Here is an 18,672-nt window from a genome sequence, read left to right on the forward strand (position 1 = left end):
AAGTATACCCTAATTGGAATCTAGTAAATCATAATGTGGTACATTGGGTATCAGTGGGTAGGCATCTTGGTCGAGGTTTGTGGCTGACAAGATCAATGCGAGAGTGCCAGTGTTTATTGCAAAGATCACATCTATAACTGGCCTCAGGTTGGCTGGAGAAGCAACATTCCTTTCTAAGGGCCTGTTTGTTTTCTGCTTTCAGGAATTTTTCCTCGCCTGACATAAGATGGTTTTTCAGGGTGCTTCACCATCTGGTGCAGTTGGCTGCAAGTTCCTTGCAGGACATAACGTTGATATCCAGCAACTTCATGTCCTACTTGCAGATATTCTTGTAGTGCAGTTGGGGAATGCCAGCAGTTCTCTTGTCAGAAGCCAGCTCACATAGAGGATGGCTTTTGGGATGCAGCCGTCCTATGTGCAGCAGATGTGGCCCAGTCAACAAAGCCGATGCTGACTGAGCAGGGTGTACAGCCTAGGGATGCTGGCACAAGGGAGCACCTCAGTTTCAAATATTCTTTCTCCAGAAGGTGCTAGAGATATGACGAAGGCATCTTAAAAGAAGGATGTTGAGCCTTTTTTCCTGCTTAGCTTATGTTGTCCAGGTCTCACTACTGTTCAGCAGTGTGATGGTACCACAAGCTTTGCACACTGTCATCTTTGTTTTGACTGAGAGTTTGGAGTTCTCCCAGATTCATATGGTGAAGCAGGTAAGAGTTGTTGCAGCCTTCCCAATGTGATTGTCGATTTCTGCATCCAAGGAGAAGTGATGATGGCCCCCAGCTATGTGAACTAATGAACAACATCCATTTTGTTGTTATCACTGGTAATGAGTGGTATTGCTTTCACATCTTGTCCCAAGAAATTTGTCTTTTTCAGGCTGATAGACCAAATTCATTGAAGAACTGGGAGAAGCGATCTATCAAGCTTTGGATGTGCTGCGGAGTGTGGGTTGCAACTGCTGTATCATCAGCAAACAGCGTGTTCTGGTTGTATTCTTGCACACTTTGGCTCTTAGGTGGACGATGTTTAAAAGACTGCCATCTGATGTAGTGTGGAGGTGGATTCCCTCTTGCAGTGCCAAATGCATGCCTCGGGAGAAGGTCGAAGATCTCAAAGAGCTGCCATTGTACTGCATGGTTCCTACGCGTTGTGGAGGATTTGATCATGCTCTGTAGTCTTGGTGGGTAGTTTACCTTAGAGAGGATCTAAAAGAGCCCGTCACTGCTGAACAAGTTAAATGCCTTGGTGAGATCATTAAACACCTTGTAGAGGGGCTTCTCTGCACTTCTTCTGAAGTTGGTGGAGATGGAAAATCATGTCCACAGTTGACTTTACAGCATGGAAGCCATTCTTGAGATTCCGGTTAGACACATTCAGCCAACTTCTGCAGATGGACCAAAAAGACTCAGGCAAAGACTTTGTCAACATCATTCAAGAGGGAGATGCCCTGTAGTTGTTACAGTCACTCTTCTCACCTTTGTTTCAGACCAAGTTTCAACCCAAGGTTTCTTGGACACTCCAGATACGGTCATCAGCTGGACTTGATCCTGGTCTGGCGCTCCTTCCTCAGCAATGTGCTTTTCACATGTTCCAACCATAGCACAAATTGTGACACAGACCACTTGCTGGTCTGTTACAAGATCATACTGCAGTCAAAGAAATTCCATCGCGCTAAACAAGAAGGGAACCCTTGCATTCATGTCAGTAAGATGTCTTACCCAGACCTGCAGGACCAGTTTGATAAATCCTTTGAGAAAGAAGCTCAATACCCAGAAGCTGGGCGCTCAAGCCCAGCAGTCTGGAAACTATCACAGAGAAAAAGGAACTAATGCAGAATACCATGTTCAGCACAGCTTTCGTTACCTTTTGGAAAGAAGATCTTGAAGCCAGATCCACCGAGGTGAACCTCGTCATTGAAGTCAAATGTGCTACCCTAGCAGAGTATAAGCATTCACCAACTGTAAGGAACCTATAGATCCTCAAGTCTGCTAGAAGTAAAGTTCAGCAGACCTTCGGGTGATGAGCCAACAAGTATTGGATCCAGCTCAGGAAAGACATCCGGATTACAGCACTAACGGGCAATATGAGGTGTATGTACAATGACCTCAAGAAAGCCCTTGTGGTCCCTCTCAGAGCAAGATGGTTCCTCTCAAATCCATCAATGGAGAAGTAATCATAGAAGGGCAAACTGTTGGAAAGATGAATAGAACGTTACTCTGACCTCTACTCCAAAGTGAACACCATCGCCACTTCAGCCCTAGATGCCACTGAGTGCCTCTCAACTATGGAAAAACTGGATACAGAGCCGAACCTACAGGAGCTCAGCAAACTGTCAACAGCTTGGTCTCATTAAGGAAGGCACCAGGCAATGATGGGATTACCCAGACCTGATCAAATACAACATGACTACCCTACTGCATCTGCTGGCAGAAAGGAGTTATACCACAGGATATGAGGAATGCCAAGATCATTACATTGGATAATACTTGTTGTAATATTATCGTACAGAATTAATATCATAATCAAATTATTACAGTTATTTTAGATAAGAAACTTAATGGTTGTTATGTTAAAAGCTCAGTTGTAAGTTACCTTTTTAATGAAAACGGTGGATTCACATACTAACAGACTGAATTGACAAAACGTAAATTGTCAACAAAGAAATCCCAAGCTTCTAAAACCATTTGCTATCTTTGCAATAAACAGCAAAAGCCATTAGAAATAATGATTCTCGTGTTATATTATTTCTGCATTCTTCCTGGAAAATCATATTTCTAATTAAAGGATATGGATTTGCATGTATTGATAAAAATGACTAAAAACATATATAAATTCAGTCTACTGCCATCAGTATAACAAACATACCAAGATGCTTCAGAGCTTCCATTTTAGGCATCCGTTAGTCTTGAGAGACCATGGATTTGTGCCTTGGAAAGTTGCCCATGCTGCAAGTCTCCCCTCTCCAATGTTGTCCAAGGGAAGGGCAAGGGCCAATACAGCTTGGCACCAGTGTCGTCGCAGAGCAATGTGTGGTTAAATGCCTTGCTCAAGGACACAACAGGCTGCCTTAGCTGAAGCTTGAACTAGCGACCTTCAGATCACTAGACCAATGCCTTAACCACTTGGCCACGCACCAACACAGAGCTCTATTACCAAACCTAACTGGGCAGAATACTACACAAGAATCCATTAGGACAGGCAGAATGAGATTTATAATGAGGAATGATGAATGGAGAGTGTTTAAAAAAAGAATTTTAAAACTTGGACGCTTTACAGTTGGTGGAATGATGCAATGATTAAAATCAATGTTACATTAGAGACCTGTACTGAAGCAGAAATACAGATTGTAATCTGAGAAAATCCAAAGGTAGGGGGATCAAGACAAAGAAAGATCTGAGGATAAAATTAAGATTTTTTAAAACAAAGCTGATCTTGTTTGGCTTTGGAGCATGATGCTGATGGGTGAGAGATTTGGTTAATATTTGAATCCAGGCAGCAACCACACTAGGATAAATTGAATTTACAGAGGGATTAGAGGTTTCTAATATTTCAAGTTGTGTTCTGGAATGTAGTACCAGATTGGGTAGTGGAAATATTTGCAATTGTAATTTTCTGAGGGAAATGATTAATTACTTGATGTAAAACATTTGCAAGCTTATGTGGGAAAAGATCAAAGATTGGAATGAATAATGAACAAAAGAAGGCTTCCTTCTGTGCTGTTTGTTCTGTGATCACAAGATTGCATTTAGTTTTCACTGGTGTGAGACTCTCCTTGTTTAAAAAAAATTGTTTTAATTCCTACCTTACTTCGCTAAAATGTGACTGTATATCATATGGTTAAAAGTTGATTTTGAAATTTACTTACAATGTATGTGATTGTAAAATGTTTCTCTGTTTTAGGTAAACTTTGGTGTGCTAAGAAAAATAAGAAGAAGCGGAAAAAAGTGTTATATAATGCAAATCGAAATGACGGTATGTAAAATTGTACAGCTTTAATTTGAGGAATTTCATATGTGAAGTATAACCAACAAATATATTTAAAGATGGATAACTTTGCTTCTCAAGCATGTTTAATATGTGTAAAGTACACACATGCTAATCTTCTGCAATTAACATGTCAATCAGGCTGTTAAGCAATTCATTGAATTTTCACAGAAGACTGCAGATAATTTACCATGCACTTCACTTATGGCTAATTACACAGCTGCCAGTGGTCCAGATAGACCTTGTTTCCCTCGCCTTCACACTTATGGTTATGATTCTGGCCCTTTAGTACTTTAAGCAGAAACTGCTCTTCCAGTTTATCAAGGGTAATTTGCACAATGCACTGAAGAACTCAGTTAGCATCTGGGCTTGGTTAGCAGAGAGAGGGTGTGAACAGATATGAATTTTTTTTAAAATTGCAGATACAGAAACAAAAATAGAAAATGCTGGAAATATTGAGTAATATCAGGCAGACTCTGGAATGAGACGATATTTAAAGTTAGAACAACAGTCTAATGTATTGGATGGCAGGAAATGTATACAAGAATGATAATGGAAGTAACAAAGAACTGAAGAAGGAAAGTCAGTTGATACTATGGAGGTTAAGGTGAGAATGATGGACACTAGAGTTGGGCAGAAGGTATCATTTTCAATATGAAAATATAATCACGTTACAAAATGTGGTTTGAACTTTCATGTTTAATTCTATCTGTTAACTTGCCAAGTAAAAGCATGCTGAGTATGCATAGTTGAAGTTGCAAAGTGTGTACAGGTATGTGGCAAATAAAATAGCTATTTCAGTTTTTAATTGGCAGTCTTCTTTAGAATTATCAACTTTATTGAAACAGTTGCTGACTTTTTGAAATATGTGATTCAACGTGGAGAATTGCAGTGAGAAATTTGTTGATTTCTTCTGACATAAACTTGAAAAGATCCTCAAAGGATGAGTAGTATTTTGATGAAACTTGGTAGAATAAGGTCCATTGTACAGAATTGTTCATCATTAGGGCTGGCTGGTATTCTGTGGGAAGAATGTCCTTTTGTGCCACAGCAGCTAGCATATCAAGGAACAACTGTGCAGGTGCATGAATGTCAGCGAGTTAGGCTGGCGGGAAGAGTATAAAAGGAAATCACTTTTTCTTCAGCGGTTTGATCAAGGAACGACTGGGCAGGCATGTGGATGTCAACAAGGTAGACCGGTGGGAAGGGTATAAAAAGAAGACAGCTTTACAGAGCAGGTGTCGGAGTCGAGGGAGTCAGAGTAGGAGGGCTTTGGCAATAATGAGGTGAGGTAACTTACTTGGGAAGAATAGGAATAGGAAGTATGTCTGACGCTGGTGTTTTATACTGGGTGTCAGATGTGGGATGTCTGGGAGATTCTCAGCCTCCCAGATGGCCACATCTGCACCAGATGCTTCAAGCTGCAGCTCCTTAGGGACCGTTTTAGGGAACTGGAGATGTGGCTTAATGACCTTTGTCTGGTCAGGGAAGGTGAGAGGGTGATAGAGAAGAGTTTTAAGCAAGCAGTCACACCAGGGCCACAGGAGACAGATGAGTGGGTAACAGTCAGGAGAGGGAAGGGCAAGAGTCAGATACTAGAGAGTACCCCTGTGGCTGGCCCTCTTAACAATAAGTACTCCTGTTTGAGTACTGTTGGAAGGTCAACCTACCTGGGGGAAGCAACAGTGGCGGTGCCTCTGGCACAGAGTCTGGCCCTGTGGCTCAGAAGGGTAGGGAAAGGGAGGATGGCAACAGTGATAGGGGCCTCTATAGTTAGGGAGTCAGACAGGCGATTCTGTGGACGCAGGAAAGAAACATGGATGGTAGTTTGCCTCCCAGGTGCCAGGGTCTGGGATGTTTCTAATTGTGTCCACGGCATCCTGAAGTGGGAAGGTGAACAGCCCGAGGTCATGGTGCATATTGGTACCAACAACATAGGTAAGAAAAGGGAGGAGGTCCTGAAACAGACGACAGGGAGCTAGAAAGAAAGTTGAAAAGCAGGATCTCAAAGGTTAGTCGTCTTGGGATTATTGCCTGTGCCATGCGACAGTGAGTGTAGGAATAGACTAAGGCGGAGGATAAATGTGTAGCTGAGGGATTGGAGCGGGGGCAGGGATTCAGATTTCTGGATCATTGGGACCTCTTTTGGGGCAGGAGTGACCTGTACAAAAAGAATGGGTTGCACTTGAATCCAGGGGGGACCAATGTCCTGGCAGGGAGGTTTGCTAAGGCTATTGGGGAGAGTTTAAACTAGAATCGCTGGGGGTGTGGAAGCCAAACTGAAGGGACGGAGGAAGGGGCGGTTGGCTCACAAATCGAGAACGCTTGTAGACAGTGTGAGAGGGAGGATAGGCAGGTGACAGAGAAAGGATATGCTCAGAATGATGGTTAGAAATGTGTCTATTTTAATGCAGGGAGTACCGTGAACAAAGCAGATGAGCTTAGAGCGTGGATCAGTACTTGGAACAATGATGTGGCCATTACAGAGACTTGGATGGCTCAGGGGCAGGAATGGCTACCAGGTGCCAGACTTTAGATGTTTCAGAAAGGGTAGGGAGGGAGGCAAAAGAGGTGGGGGTGTGACACTACTGTTCATGGATAGTGTCATGGCTACAGAAAAGGAGTAAGTCATGGAGGGATTGTCTACTGAGTCCCTGGGTGGAAGTTAGGAACAGGAAGGGGTCATTAACACGAGGTATTTTTTATAGACCACCTAGTAGTAACAGGGACATTGAGGAGCAGATAGGGAGACAGATTCTGGAAAGCTGCAATAATAACAGGGTTGTTGTGGTGGGAAGATTTCAATTTCCTCAATATTGATTGGCATCTTCCTAAAACAAGGGGTTTAGATGGGATGGAGTTGGTTAGGTGTGTTCAGGAAAGTTTCCTGACACGATATGTACAAACCCCATTTCCAGAAAAGTTGGGATATTTTCCAAAATGCAATAAAAACAAAAATCTGTGATTGGTTAATTCACGTGAACCTTTATTTAACTGACAAAAGTACAAAGAAAAGATCTTCAATAGTTTTACTGACCAACTTAATTGTAGTTTGTAAATGTATACAAATTTTGAATTTGATGGCTGCAACACACTCAAGAAAACTTGGGACAGAGGCATGTTTACCATTGTATTACATCACCTTTCCTTTTAATAACAATTTTTAATCGTTTTGGAACTGAGGATACTAATTGTAGTAGATTTGCAATTGGAAATTTTGTCCATTCTTGCTTGTTATAAGACTTCAGCAGCTCAACAGTCTGTGGTCTCAGTTGTCTGATTCTCCTCTTCATGATGCGCCTTACATTTTCAATAGGAGATAGATCTGGACTGGCAGCAGGCCAGTCAAACACATGCACTCTGTGTCTACAAAGCCATGCTGTTGTAGCCCGTGCAGAATGTGGTCTGGCATTGTCCTGCTGAAATAAGCATGGACGTCCTGGGAAGAGACGTTGCCTTGATGGCAACATGTGTCTCTCTAAAATCCTAATATACACCTCAGAGTCAATGGTACTTTCACATACATGCAACTCACCCATGCCGTGGGCACTGATGCATCCCCATACCATCACAGATGCTGGCTTTTGCACCTTCCGCTGATAACAGTCAGGATGGTCGTTTTCATCTTTGGCACGGAGAACTCGACGCCTGTTTTTCCGAAAACTAGCTGGAATGTGGACTCATCTGACCACAGCACATGGTTCCACAGACTTTCGGCCCATCTGAGATGAGCTTGGGCCCAGAGAACTCACCGGCATTTCTGCATAGAGTTGATGTATGGCTTCCTCCTTGTGTAATACAGTTTCAAGTTGCATTTCTGGATGCAGCAACGGACTGTGTTAAGTGACAATGGTTTTTTCAAAGTACTCCCGAGCCCAGGTGGCTATAATTGTCACAGTAGCATGACGGTTTCTTAGGCAGTGCCGCCTGAGGGCTTGAAGATCATGCACATTCAATAGTGGTTTCGGACCTTGCCCTTTACGCACTGAGATGTCTCTGAATTCTCTGAATCTTTTCACAATATTATCTACTGTAGATGTTGAAAGACCTAAATTCTCTGCAATCTTGCGTTGGGAAATGTTCCTTTTGAACTGACTAACAATTCTCTCATGAATTTTGGCACAAAGGGGTGAGCCACGACCCATCCTTGCTTGCAAAGACTGAGCCTTTGATGGATGCTACTTTTATACCCAGTCATGATACCTCACCTGCTACCAATTAGCCTGCTTAATTTGGAGTCTTCCAAACCAGTGTTACTTGAATATTATGTGCACTTTTCAATCTTACTTTAACTCTGTCCCAACTTTTGTTCAGTGTGTTGCAGCCATCAAATTCTAAATTTGTGTATATTTACAAAATACAATTAAGTTGGTCAGTAAAACTATTGAAAATCTTTTCTTTGTACTTTTGTTAAATAAGGGTTCATCACAGATTTTTGTTTTTATTGCATTTTGGAAAATATCCCAACTTTTCTGGAAATGGGGTTTGTAGATAAGACTACAAAAGGAGAGGCTGTACTTGATCTGGTATTGGGAAATGAACCTGCTTAGGTGTCAGGTCTCTCGGGAGAGCATTTTGGAGATAGTGACCACAATTCTATCTCCTTTACCATAGCATTGGAGAGGGACAGGAAAAGACAAGTTAGGAAAGCGTTTAATTGGAATAAGGGGAAAAATGAAGCTATCAGGCAGGAACTTGAAGCATAAATTGGGAACAGATGTTCTCATGGAAACGTACAGAAGAAATGTTGCAGATGTTCAGAGGATATTTGCGTGGTGTTCTGCATAGGTACGTTATAGCTGGACAGGGAAAGGATGGTAGGGTACAGGAACCATGGTGTACAAAAGTTGTTGAAAATCTAATCAAGAAGATAAGCTTACAAAAGGTTTAAAAAAAAGAGGTAATGATAGAGATCTAGAAGATTATAAGGCTAGCAGGAAGGAGCTTCAGAATGAAATTAGGAGAGCCAGAAGGGGCCATGAGAAGGCCTTGGTGAGCAGGATTAAGGAAAACCCCAAGGCATTCTACAAGTATGTGAAGAGCAAGAGGATAAGACGTGAGAGAATAGGACCAATCAAGTGTGACAGTGGAAAAGTGTGTTTGGAACCAGAGGAGATAGCAGAGGTACTTAATGAATACTTTGCTTAAGTATTCACTACAGAAAAGGACCTTGGCGATTGTAGGGATGATTTACAGCAGGCTGGAGCATATAGACATTAAGAAAAAGGATGTGCTGGAGCTTTTGGAAAGCGTCAAGTTAGATAAGTCATTGGGACTAGATGAAATATACCCCAGGCTACTGTGGGATATGAGGAAGGAGATTGCTGAGCCTCTGACAATGATCTTTGCATCATCAAAGGGGACAGAAGAGGTCCCGGAGGATTGGAGGGTCACAGATGTTGTTCCCTTATCCAGGAAAGGGAGTAGGGATAGCCCAGGATATTGTAGACCAATGAGTCTTACTTCAGTGGTTGGTAAGATATAACCATGTAACAGTTACAGCATGGAAATAGGCCATCTCGGACCTTCTAGTCCGTGCTGAATGTTTACTCTCACCTAGTCCCACTGACCCTCCATTTCTTTCCTGTCCATATACCTATCCAATTTTTTTTAAATGACAATATCGAACCTGCCTCTACCATTTCTACTGGAAGCTCAATCCACACAGCGACCACTCTCTGAGTAAAGAAATTGCCCCTCGTGTTACCCCTAAACTTTTGCCCCCTCACTCTCAACTCATGTCCTCTTGTTTGAAACTTCCCTACTCTCAATGGAAAAAGCCTATCCACGTCAACTCTATTTATCCCCCTCATAATTTTAAATACTTCTATCAAGTCCCCCTTCAACCTTCTACGCTCCAAAGAATAAAGACCTAACTTTACCGTTCTCTGTAACTTAGGTGCTGAAACCCAGGTAACATTCTAGTAAATCTCCTCTGTATTGTCTCTGATTCGTTGACATCTTTCCTATAATTCGGTGACCAGAACTGTACACACTAATCCAAATTTGGTTTCACCAATACTTTGTACAATTTTAACATTACATCCCAACTTAAGAGACTGCTAGACAGGTATATGGAGGAATTTAAGGTAGGGGGTTATATGGGAGGCTGGGTTTGAGGGTCGGCACAACATTGAAGTAATGTGCTGCACTATTCTATGTTCTATGTTCCTATACTCAATGCTCTGATTTATAAAGGCCAGCATATCAAAGGCTTTCTTCACCACCTTTTCCACATGAAATTCCACCTTTAGGTTCTACAGCATTCCTGAATGCCCTACCATTTACCATATATGTCCTATTTTGATTAGTCCTATCAAAATGTAGCACCTCACACTTATCAGCATTAAACTCCATCTGCCATCTTTCAGCCCACTCTTCTAACTGGCCTAAATCTCTCTGCAAGCTTTGAAAATCTGCTTCATTATCCACAACGCCGCCATTTATCTTAGTATCATCTGCATACTTACTAATCCAATTTACCACCCCATCATCCAGATCATTAATGTATAATGACAAACAGCTTTGGACCCAGTACAGATCCCTGAGGCACACCACTAGTCACCAGCCTCCAACCTGACAAACAGTTATCCACCACTACTCTATGGCATCTCCCATCCAGCCACTGTTGAATTAATTTTACTACTTCAATATTAATACGTAACAATTGAACCTTCCTAACTAACCTTCCGTGCGAAACCTTGTCAAAGGCCTTACTGAAGTCCATATAGACAACATCCACTGCTTTACCCTCGTCAACTTTCCTCACAACCTCCTCAAAAAATTCAGTAAGATATGTCAAACATGACCTTCCACGCACAAGTCCTTGTTGACTGTTCCTAATGAGACCTTATCTATCCAGATAATTATATATACTATCTCTAAGAATACTTTCCATTAATTTACCCACCACTAACGTCAAACTTACAGGCTGTTAATTGTTAGGTTTACTCTTAGAACCTTTTTTATACAATGGAACCACATGAGCAATACGCCAATCCTCTGGCACCATCCCCAATGACATTTGAAATATTTCTGTCAGAGCCCCTGTTCTACACTAACTTTCCTCAAGGTTCTAGGGAATATCCTGTCAGGACCTGGAGACCTATCCACTTTTATATTCTTTAAAAGCACCAGTACTTCCTCTTCTTTAATCATCATAGTTTCCCTAACTACCCTACTTGTTCCCCTTACCTTACACAACTCAATATCCTTCTCCATAGTGAATACCAAAGAAAAAAAATTGCTCAAAATCTCCCCCATCTCTTCTTTTGGCTCCACACATAGCTGTCCACTCTGATTCTCTAAGGGACTAATTTTATCCCTCACTATCCTTTTGCTATTAATATAACTGTAGAAACCCTTTGGATTTATTTTCACCTTACTTGCTAAAGCAACCTCATATCTTCTTTTAGCTTTTCTAATTTATTTCTTAAGATTCTTTTTACATTCCTTATATTCCTCGAGCACCTCGTTTACTCCATGCTGCCTGTATTTGTTGTAGATCTCTCTCTTTTTCGGAAACAAGTTTCCAATATCCGTTGAAAACCATGGCTCTCTCAAACTTTTAACCTTTCCTTTCAACCTAACAGGAACATAAAGATTCTGTACCCTCAAAATTTCACCTTTAAATGACCTCCATTTCTCAATTACATCCTTCCCATTAAACAAATTGTCCCAATCCACTCCTCCTAAATCCTTTCGCACCTCCTCAAAGTTAGCCTTTCTCCAATCAAAAATCTCAACCCTGGGTTCAGTCCTATCCTTTTCCATAATTATATTGAAACTAATGGCATTGTGATCACTGGACCAGAAGTGCTCCCCAACACATACCTCCGTCACCTGACCTATCTCATTCCGTAACAGCAGATCCAACACTGCCCCTTCTCTAGTTGGTAACTCGATGTATTGCTGCAAAAGACTACCCTGCATACATTTTACAAACTCCAAACCATCCACCCCTTTTACACAATGGGGTACCCAGTCTATGTGTGGAAAATTAAAATCTCCCACAATCACAACCTTGTGCTTACTACAAATATCTGCTATCTCCTTGCAAATTTGCTCCTCCAGTTCTCACTCCCCATTAGGTGGTCTATAATACACCTCTATAAGTGTTACTACACCTTTCCCATTCCTCAATTCCACCCAAATAATCTCCCTAGATGAGCCCTCTAATCTATGCTGCCAAAGCACCGCTGTAATATTTTCTCTGACAAGCAATGCAACACCTCCCCCTCTTGCCACTCCGATTCTATCACACCTGAAGCAATGAAATCCAGGAATATTTAGTTGCCAATCACACCCCTCCTGCAACCGTGTTTCACTAATAGCTAGAATATCATATTTCCAGGTATCAATTCATGCTCTAAGCTCAGACACCTTTCTTAAAATGCTCCTAGCATTAAAATAAATGCATTTAAGAAATTCTCCACCTCTTACTCTCTGTTTATCTCTAATGGTGCAAACAATTTTACTATCTTTTTCTTCCTTCTCCCCTACATCTTCGGTCTGAGCGCTCCCCTTCTCTATCACCTGCCTTCCTCAATCACACACTGCTATAAGCTTTCTCTATTTGTGAACTAACCTCCTCTCTACTAGTCTCTTCAATTTGATTCCCAGCCCCCAACCATTCTAGTTTAACGTCTCCCCAGTAGCCTTAGCAAATCTCCCCACCAGGATATTGGTCCCCCTGGGATTCAAGTGTAACCCGCCCTTTTTGTACAGGTCACACTTGCCCCAAAAGAGATCCCAGTGATCCAGAAACTTGAATCCCTGCCCCTTGCTCCAATCCCTCAGCCACGCATTTGTCCTCCACCGTATTCCATTCCTGCTCTCACTGTCACATGGCACAGGCAGTCATCCCAAGATTACTACCTTTGTGGTCCTTCTTCTCAATTCTCTTCCTAACTCTCTATATTCTCCTTTCAGGACCTCTTTCCTTTTCCTACCTATGTCATTGGTACCTATATGTACCATAACCTCTGGCTCCTGACCCTCCCAATTCAGGATATCTTGGATGCGATCAGAAAAATCCCGGACCCTGGCATCAGGGAGGCAAACTACCATCTGGGTCTCCTGACTGTGTCCACAGAATCGACTATCTGACCCCTTAACTATCGAGTTCCCTATTACTGCTGCCTTCTTCTTCCTTTCCTTACCCTTCTGAACTTCAGGGCCAGACTCTGTGCCGGAGGCACGGCCACTGTTGCTTCCCTTGGGTAGGCTGTCTTTCACCCCCCCAATAGACCTGATAGAGGTGTATAAGATGATGAGAGACATTAATCATGCCGATAGTCTAAGAGGCTTTTTCCCAGGGCTGAAATGGCTAACACGAGAGGGCAGGGTTTTAAGGTGTTTGGAAGTACATAAAGAGGGTATTTCAGGGTACGTTTTTTTACGCCGAGAGTGGTGACTGTGTGGAATGGGCTGCCGGCGACTGTGGTGGAGGCAGAAACAATAGGGTCTTTTAAGAGGCTCCTGGATAGGTACATGGAGCTTAGAAAAATGGAGGGCTCTGGAGAACCCTAGGTAATTTCTAAAGTAAGGACATGTTCAGCACAGCATTATGGACCAAAAGGCTTGGATTGTGCTGTAGGTTTCTATGTTGGTTTATAAATGTATGAAGTCTAGGAGCCTAACCCTAGCATTTGTCTTCGCCTTATTCACCTCTCAGCATTAAATGCTTCAATAAAACTAACATGAGATAAAAGAAAGTATTTGATGAAGTTATTTAGAAGTTTATTCTAAAAACTATGATAGTATTTATGGATAAATCTCTGAAACTTGTCAAGGAACACTTTAATGTATTTTGACTAATTTCAGGATTTCTGTGTCTTGCTCCCTTCCTCACTAGACTATGACAATGATGAAATCTTGACATATGAAGAAATGTCACTGTATCACCAACCTGCAAGTAGGAAACGGCCAATAGTTTTAATTGGCCCAGTGAACTGTGGCCAGAATGAACTGCGGCAGAAGCTGATGGAAAGGGAGGCTGATCGTTTTGCTCCGGCAGTGCCCCGTAAGTTACCTGTACTATTTTGGTTTAACTGTAGTGTTTGTTATGAACTCTCTAACCTATATTCTTAAACTTGTAGATACAACACGGCCCATGAGAGATAGTGAGGTGAATGGACGTGATTATCTCTTTGTGGCACGTCAGTTTTTTGAAGCTGACATTGCCACCAACAAATTCATCGAATATGGAGAATATGAAAAAAATTTGTATGGTACCAGTATTGATTCAGTACGACAAGTGATTAACTCTGGGAAGATATGCTTGTTAAATTTGCACACACAGGTAAGCAATAAAGTGTGTGAGCTAATCCACAGCAATGCAGTATTTTTATTAAGAAATTTGAAGAGCAATACCAGTGAGATAATTGTTGCATAAATAGGATTAACAATATAAAGAAAGAATATTTGGTTCCTTAGAACTCATGATTAGTGATTTACCACAAAACCAAAAAGTGGACATGCTTTGTCACCTATCACTGGTAGATTTCCATTGATGGAAGAATTAAAATGTTATTATTTAATATCATGATAATTTTGTACAAAAGAATATTACTTTCATATTGAATGGATTAAAAATAATAGGTGCATTGGAGACAACTGGGAATAAAAGATTTACTAGGAATGTTGTAGCAACAACTGAAAGAGTTTAAATTGGGCCATGTAGAATGCTTAAGGAAACAATTGTTACCAACAGTAAAACCAGAACATGAAAATGTTACTTCTATAGGTCCATTATTTTTCTTAAAAATCCAATAAAAATGTTTTTTTAAATCATCACTTTTTGTTCTAAAGCTGTCCTGATTTTGCATAGATTTTATCAAATTTACAGTGAAGGCTTAACTATCCACATGAAAGTACTTGCACACCATCTTATTGTTTAAATGATCTGTAGCAAACACAATGTTACTTTGGATCGGAGTTCCCAACCTTTTTATACCCTGTACAAACACCACCAAGCAAGGGGTTCATAGACCCCAGATTGAAGCCCCTGCATTAGATGGAGTGGTCCAGGGGTTTCAATTAATTCATAGTTCCACAAGGTGAATTTCAATGAAAGAGAAATAAACAATATAACAAAATACCCAGAAAGAATTGGTCATTTTTAAGCTTGCTGCTTTTTTTTCTATTCTACAGTCTCTGAGGATTCTGCGCAATTCTGACTTAAAGCCGTACATAATCTTCATTGCACCACCTTCCCAGGAACGATTGCGTGCGATGCTTACCAAAGAGGGGAAAAATCCTAAGGTAGTATTTTTCTATAGGTCATGAGAAGCCCCTCATTAAATCTTCATTTTCATCAGGTTCCTGTGTACTTTTTCTTAGAAAAAAAAGTTGTATTATGTGTAGGTCAAGAACTAGCAGCAATAATAACTCCTTATATTCATTGCAATGTATTTTAGATTTCTCCAATTAAACATGCACAGTTATTCAACATTCTAGTCTTTTTTTGATCATTGTCAACAAGTTTAGCAGTTGTTAGAGAGCAAAGAAGAGTGCTGTAAAATCTCCCACAATTCCATGAAGCATGACCTTGAGCTCCTTACTCTCCTTGTTCTTGTTAACATTTCATTCACCCATGAGAATGTAAAAATAAGAATGATCCATTTAGCTCATCCATCTAAATGCCATACAGTAATATCATAGCCAAACAAAACATCTGTCTAGTTTCTTTATCCGATAATTATCATAATTCTGGTTATCATAAGCCCATCAATTTTAGATTTAATATTACCTGCTGTTCGCAGGGAAAAAATAATCCAGATTTCTACATGCTCTGTATGGGAATGTTTCTCAATTTTTCCTGAATGCCCTAGACTTTATTGTAAGACAATATCCACAGATTTTCCCATTCTAGCTGAAATGGTAATCCATCTTGCTGTGTGAAATTTTGTGTAGAATTAAACACTCTTTTCCTTCCATGTTCCATTATCTGCAATCCTAGTAGGATCTCACTTCTAAATTTAAGCCTTGATGTCTAGACATCGTTCATCGTTCTTCCTCCCTCCAGGACCAAGAAATTTAGATGTCATCAAATTTGGGGTTTGGTATAGATCAGCATTACTTCTGTCCTTTCTGGTTCTCTGGATATAAAAGGTCAGCATTTCATTAGCTATTGAAGTATTTTCTATGCCTGTCCATGGCATTTTACTGAACAATGAACACCACTATCCTTTTCTCCCCTAACCCCTCACCCCAATCTGAGCCAGGGAGCCAGACTCTGTTCAGAAACCTGGTCACTGTGGCTCTCTCCAGTAGGTCATTCCTATCCCACCTCCTACCCCTAACAGTATCCAAAGTTGGTATACTTGTTATTAAGGGGTTTGTTGTTCAGTCATTAAGTTGAGTTCAACTCTTCATGACCTCATGGACTATACAGTAGACATGGAAGGAGTTTGCCAGGCCCTTCTTCCGCGCAGATACTGCTGCTCCCCAGGTTGGGACCCGGCTGGGTTTATTGGAGGGCATCAGAAGCAGAGAGGCAAGTAAGTTAATTGTAAAATTGAACATTATTTGGGATACTGTAATCCAGGTTTTAAAAAAATGCATTTCTATAATTGATAGAGAGGGAAATGTGATCTGTCCATGTGTGACAGTGATGTCAGGGTGTTGGTTCAGAAAGAACTTTAAGGTACTTGCCTCACAGTTTGTCTGAAAAACTGGAGTGAATACATTCAATTTTACCTTGAGTCTACTAACATTCTAATAAACCCTTTAATGATTTAATTTAATATACAGCAGGTAATCTTTTGCTTTGTAAATGCTGTTGTGAGAACTATACCAAACATCTTTCATTTTTATTTTGTAGCCTGAAGATTTGCGGGATATCATAGAAAAGGCCAGGGAAATGGAGCAGAACTATGGACACTATTTTGATGCAGCAATTGTTAATACAGACTTGGAAAAGGCATATCAAGAGTTAATTCGCCTCATAAATAAACTTGACACAGAACCTCAGTGGGTCCCGTCTTCATGGCTTCGATGAAAACAAATAACAGGACTTTTTTTTAATGAAAGTTTATCAGATGTTTAACTCGAGCAGTAGAGGGTGGGGTTGGCAGGGATCGACTATTCGACATTCCAGTTTATGCCAGAAATTGGCAGTAGAAATACTTGTATAATTACTATTATGGAAGCTCTATTTATAATGTAAATATAGATGCTCTTCTGTCATTAGCTATCTCTGAATCGCACTGTATATATTCATGTCTTCAAACTACAGATTTAACCTTTTTAGGTGCAGTATTTTTTATTTTGTTTAGGTTACAGCCTTGATCGATGATAATTTGTAAAAAACACTGTCCAAGGCCTTCTTATGAGAAAAGTATGCCTATATTTTTTATGGAAAATAGAATTCACGAATTCCACAGCATAGATTTTTTTACATTATAATAGATTCTGGTTCGTCGTAACAGAAAGACACTTTAGTTTTGGGCAGTTTTGCTCAGTTGAAAGACTTGATGATTTGTTTTTAAAGAGTGTATATGTGTGAACCTAATTTGTGCAGACTAATACATTGTCTCTAATGATCAGCAAGTTTGATCATGGACTGGAGTAGAATTATTGAATGTAACTACTGTACATAGTTAATAATTGGCACAGCGTACATCCTAAGCAGCTGCCTTTTCAAAGCGCAATCATCAAATGTGAATATTTTAATTAAAATGACTGAGTCTGGAAAATCTTTTACATGAAATCTAGATAGTAATGAAATTTCTCTTATTTTTGAGAATGGCTTTTAAACACTGGAATTTAATGACACTTTCTAGCAAAAATATGCTGAACAATTTATGAATGATGCATGTTTTATTTTTGTTTTATGCAGATAATTTTTCCAGTATTAAACCTGCAGAGATATTGGAGATAGTGCATTTGATATCTATTTGTTTGTATAAAGCAAAGCAGCATGTTTGAAAGGGGTCAAGTATTAATAGCTGTATAAGTAATTGGGATATTTAATTTTATCGATGGATCAGCAGTCGAGGTTTGATAACATGCCAATTTATCTGACACCCTTCATGCTTTTGAAATCCTTTGGGCAAATGTTTGGATGTGCCATGTGCAAATTATGCATATTTTAACATGAGGAGTCTATCCATATTCAGGGTACGGCCTCAGCTGGCAATGTATCTACACTCTAATTATAGAAATCATTTCCAGACACTTGACCACACAGAATAATGTAAAAGTGTATTTGTAGATTTTCAATAAAACAAAATCACTCCTGCCTGATTTGGAGCTCATTAAAGTGAAGTGCATTTTTTTAAATCTTGGAAAGGTCAGAAAGGGCATTGGTAAGAATAAAGTCATCCAGAACTTGAAAGTTTGATACTTAATTATTGAAAGTTGAAAGGATTAGGAGAATTTTGAAAATCAGAATTCTATCAGGTAAGGCCGGGTAAGTTCCTTTCAAAAGAGAAAGTTTCAAAAGTTGAGGCAAGTATTGGGTAGGTCATGGCAGCTGAGATTGGCCCCATGGTTTGTTCATCCTGCAGCATGTGGGAAATCAGGAATACTTACAGTGTCCCTGATACTATGTATGCAGGAAGTGTGTCCAGCTGCAGCTTCTGGAAGACCGCATTGAGCATCTGGAGCTGCGATTGGATTCATACTGGAGCATCAGCGATGCTGAGAAAGTCGTGAATAGCACGTTTAGTGAGTTGGCCACAC

The 18,672-nt window shown here is 40.5% G+C and overlaps 1 protein-coding gene across 5 annotated transcripts in view; it reads left to right on the forward strand.

The window, feature by feature from the left end:
- pals1a (protein associated with LIN7 1, MAGUK p55 family member a) overlaps window positions 1-18,250 on the forward strand; it is an 87,010-nt gene extending 68,760 nt beyond the window's left edge. For all 5 annotated transcript variants that reach the window (XM_059955393.1, XM_059955408.1, XM_059955403.1 and 2 more), the window contains 5 exons: window positions 3,901-3,972; window positions 13,841-14,008; window positions 14,085-14,287; window positions 15,139-15,249; window positions 16,811-18,250. In XM_059955393.1, coding sequence (XP_059811376.1) covers window positions 3,901-3,972; window positions 13,841-14,008; window positions 14,085-14,287; window positions 15,139-15,249; window positions 16,811-16,987 — 731 coding nt within the window. In that variant the 3' untranslated portion in view covers window positions 16,988-18,250. The remainder of the gene's footprint in view (window positions 1-3,900; window positions 3,973-13,840; window positions 14,009-14,084; window positions 14,288-15,138; window positions 15,250-16,810) is intronic.
- Window positions 18,251-18,672: the final 422 nt, after the last annotated feature.

Source organism: Hypanus sabinus, chromosome 2 (assembly GCF_030144855.1).
Source record: "Hypanus sabinus isolate sHypSab1 chromosome 2, sHypSab1.hap1, whole genome shotgun sequence".
Classification (NCBI taxonomy): Eukaryota; Metazoa; Chordata; class Chondrichthyes; order Myliobatiformes; family Dasyatidae; genus Hypanus; species Hypanus sabinus.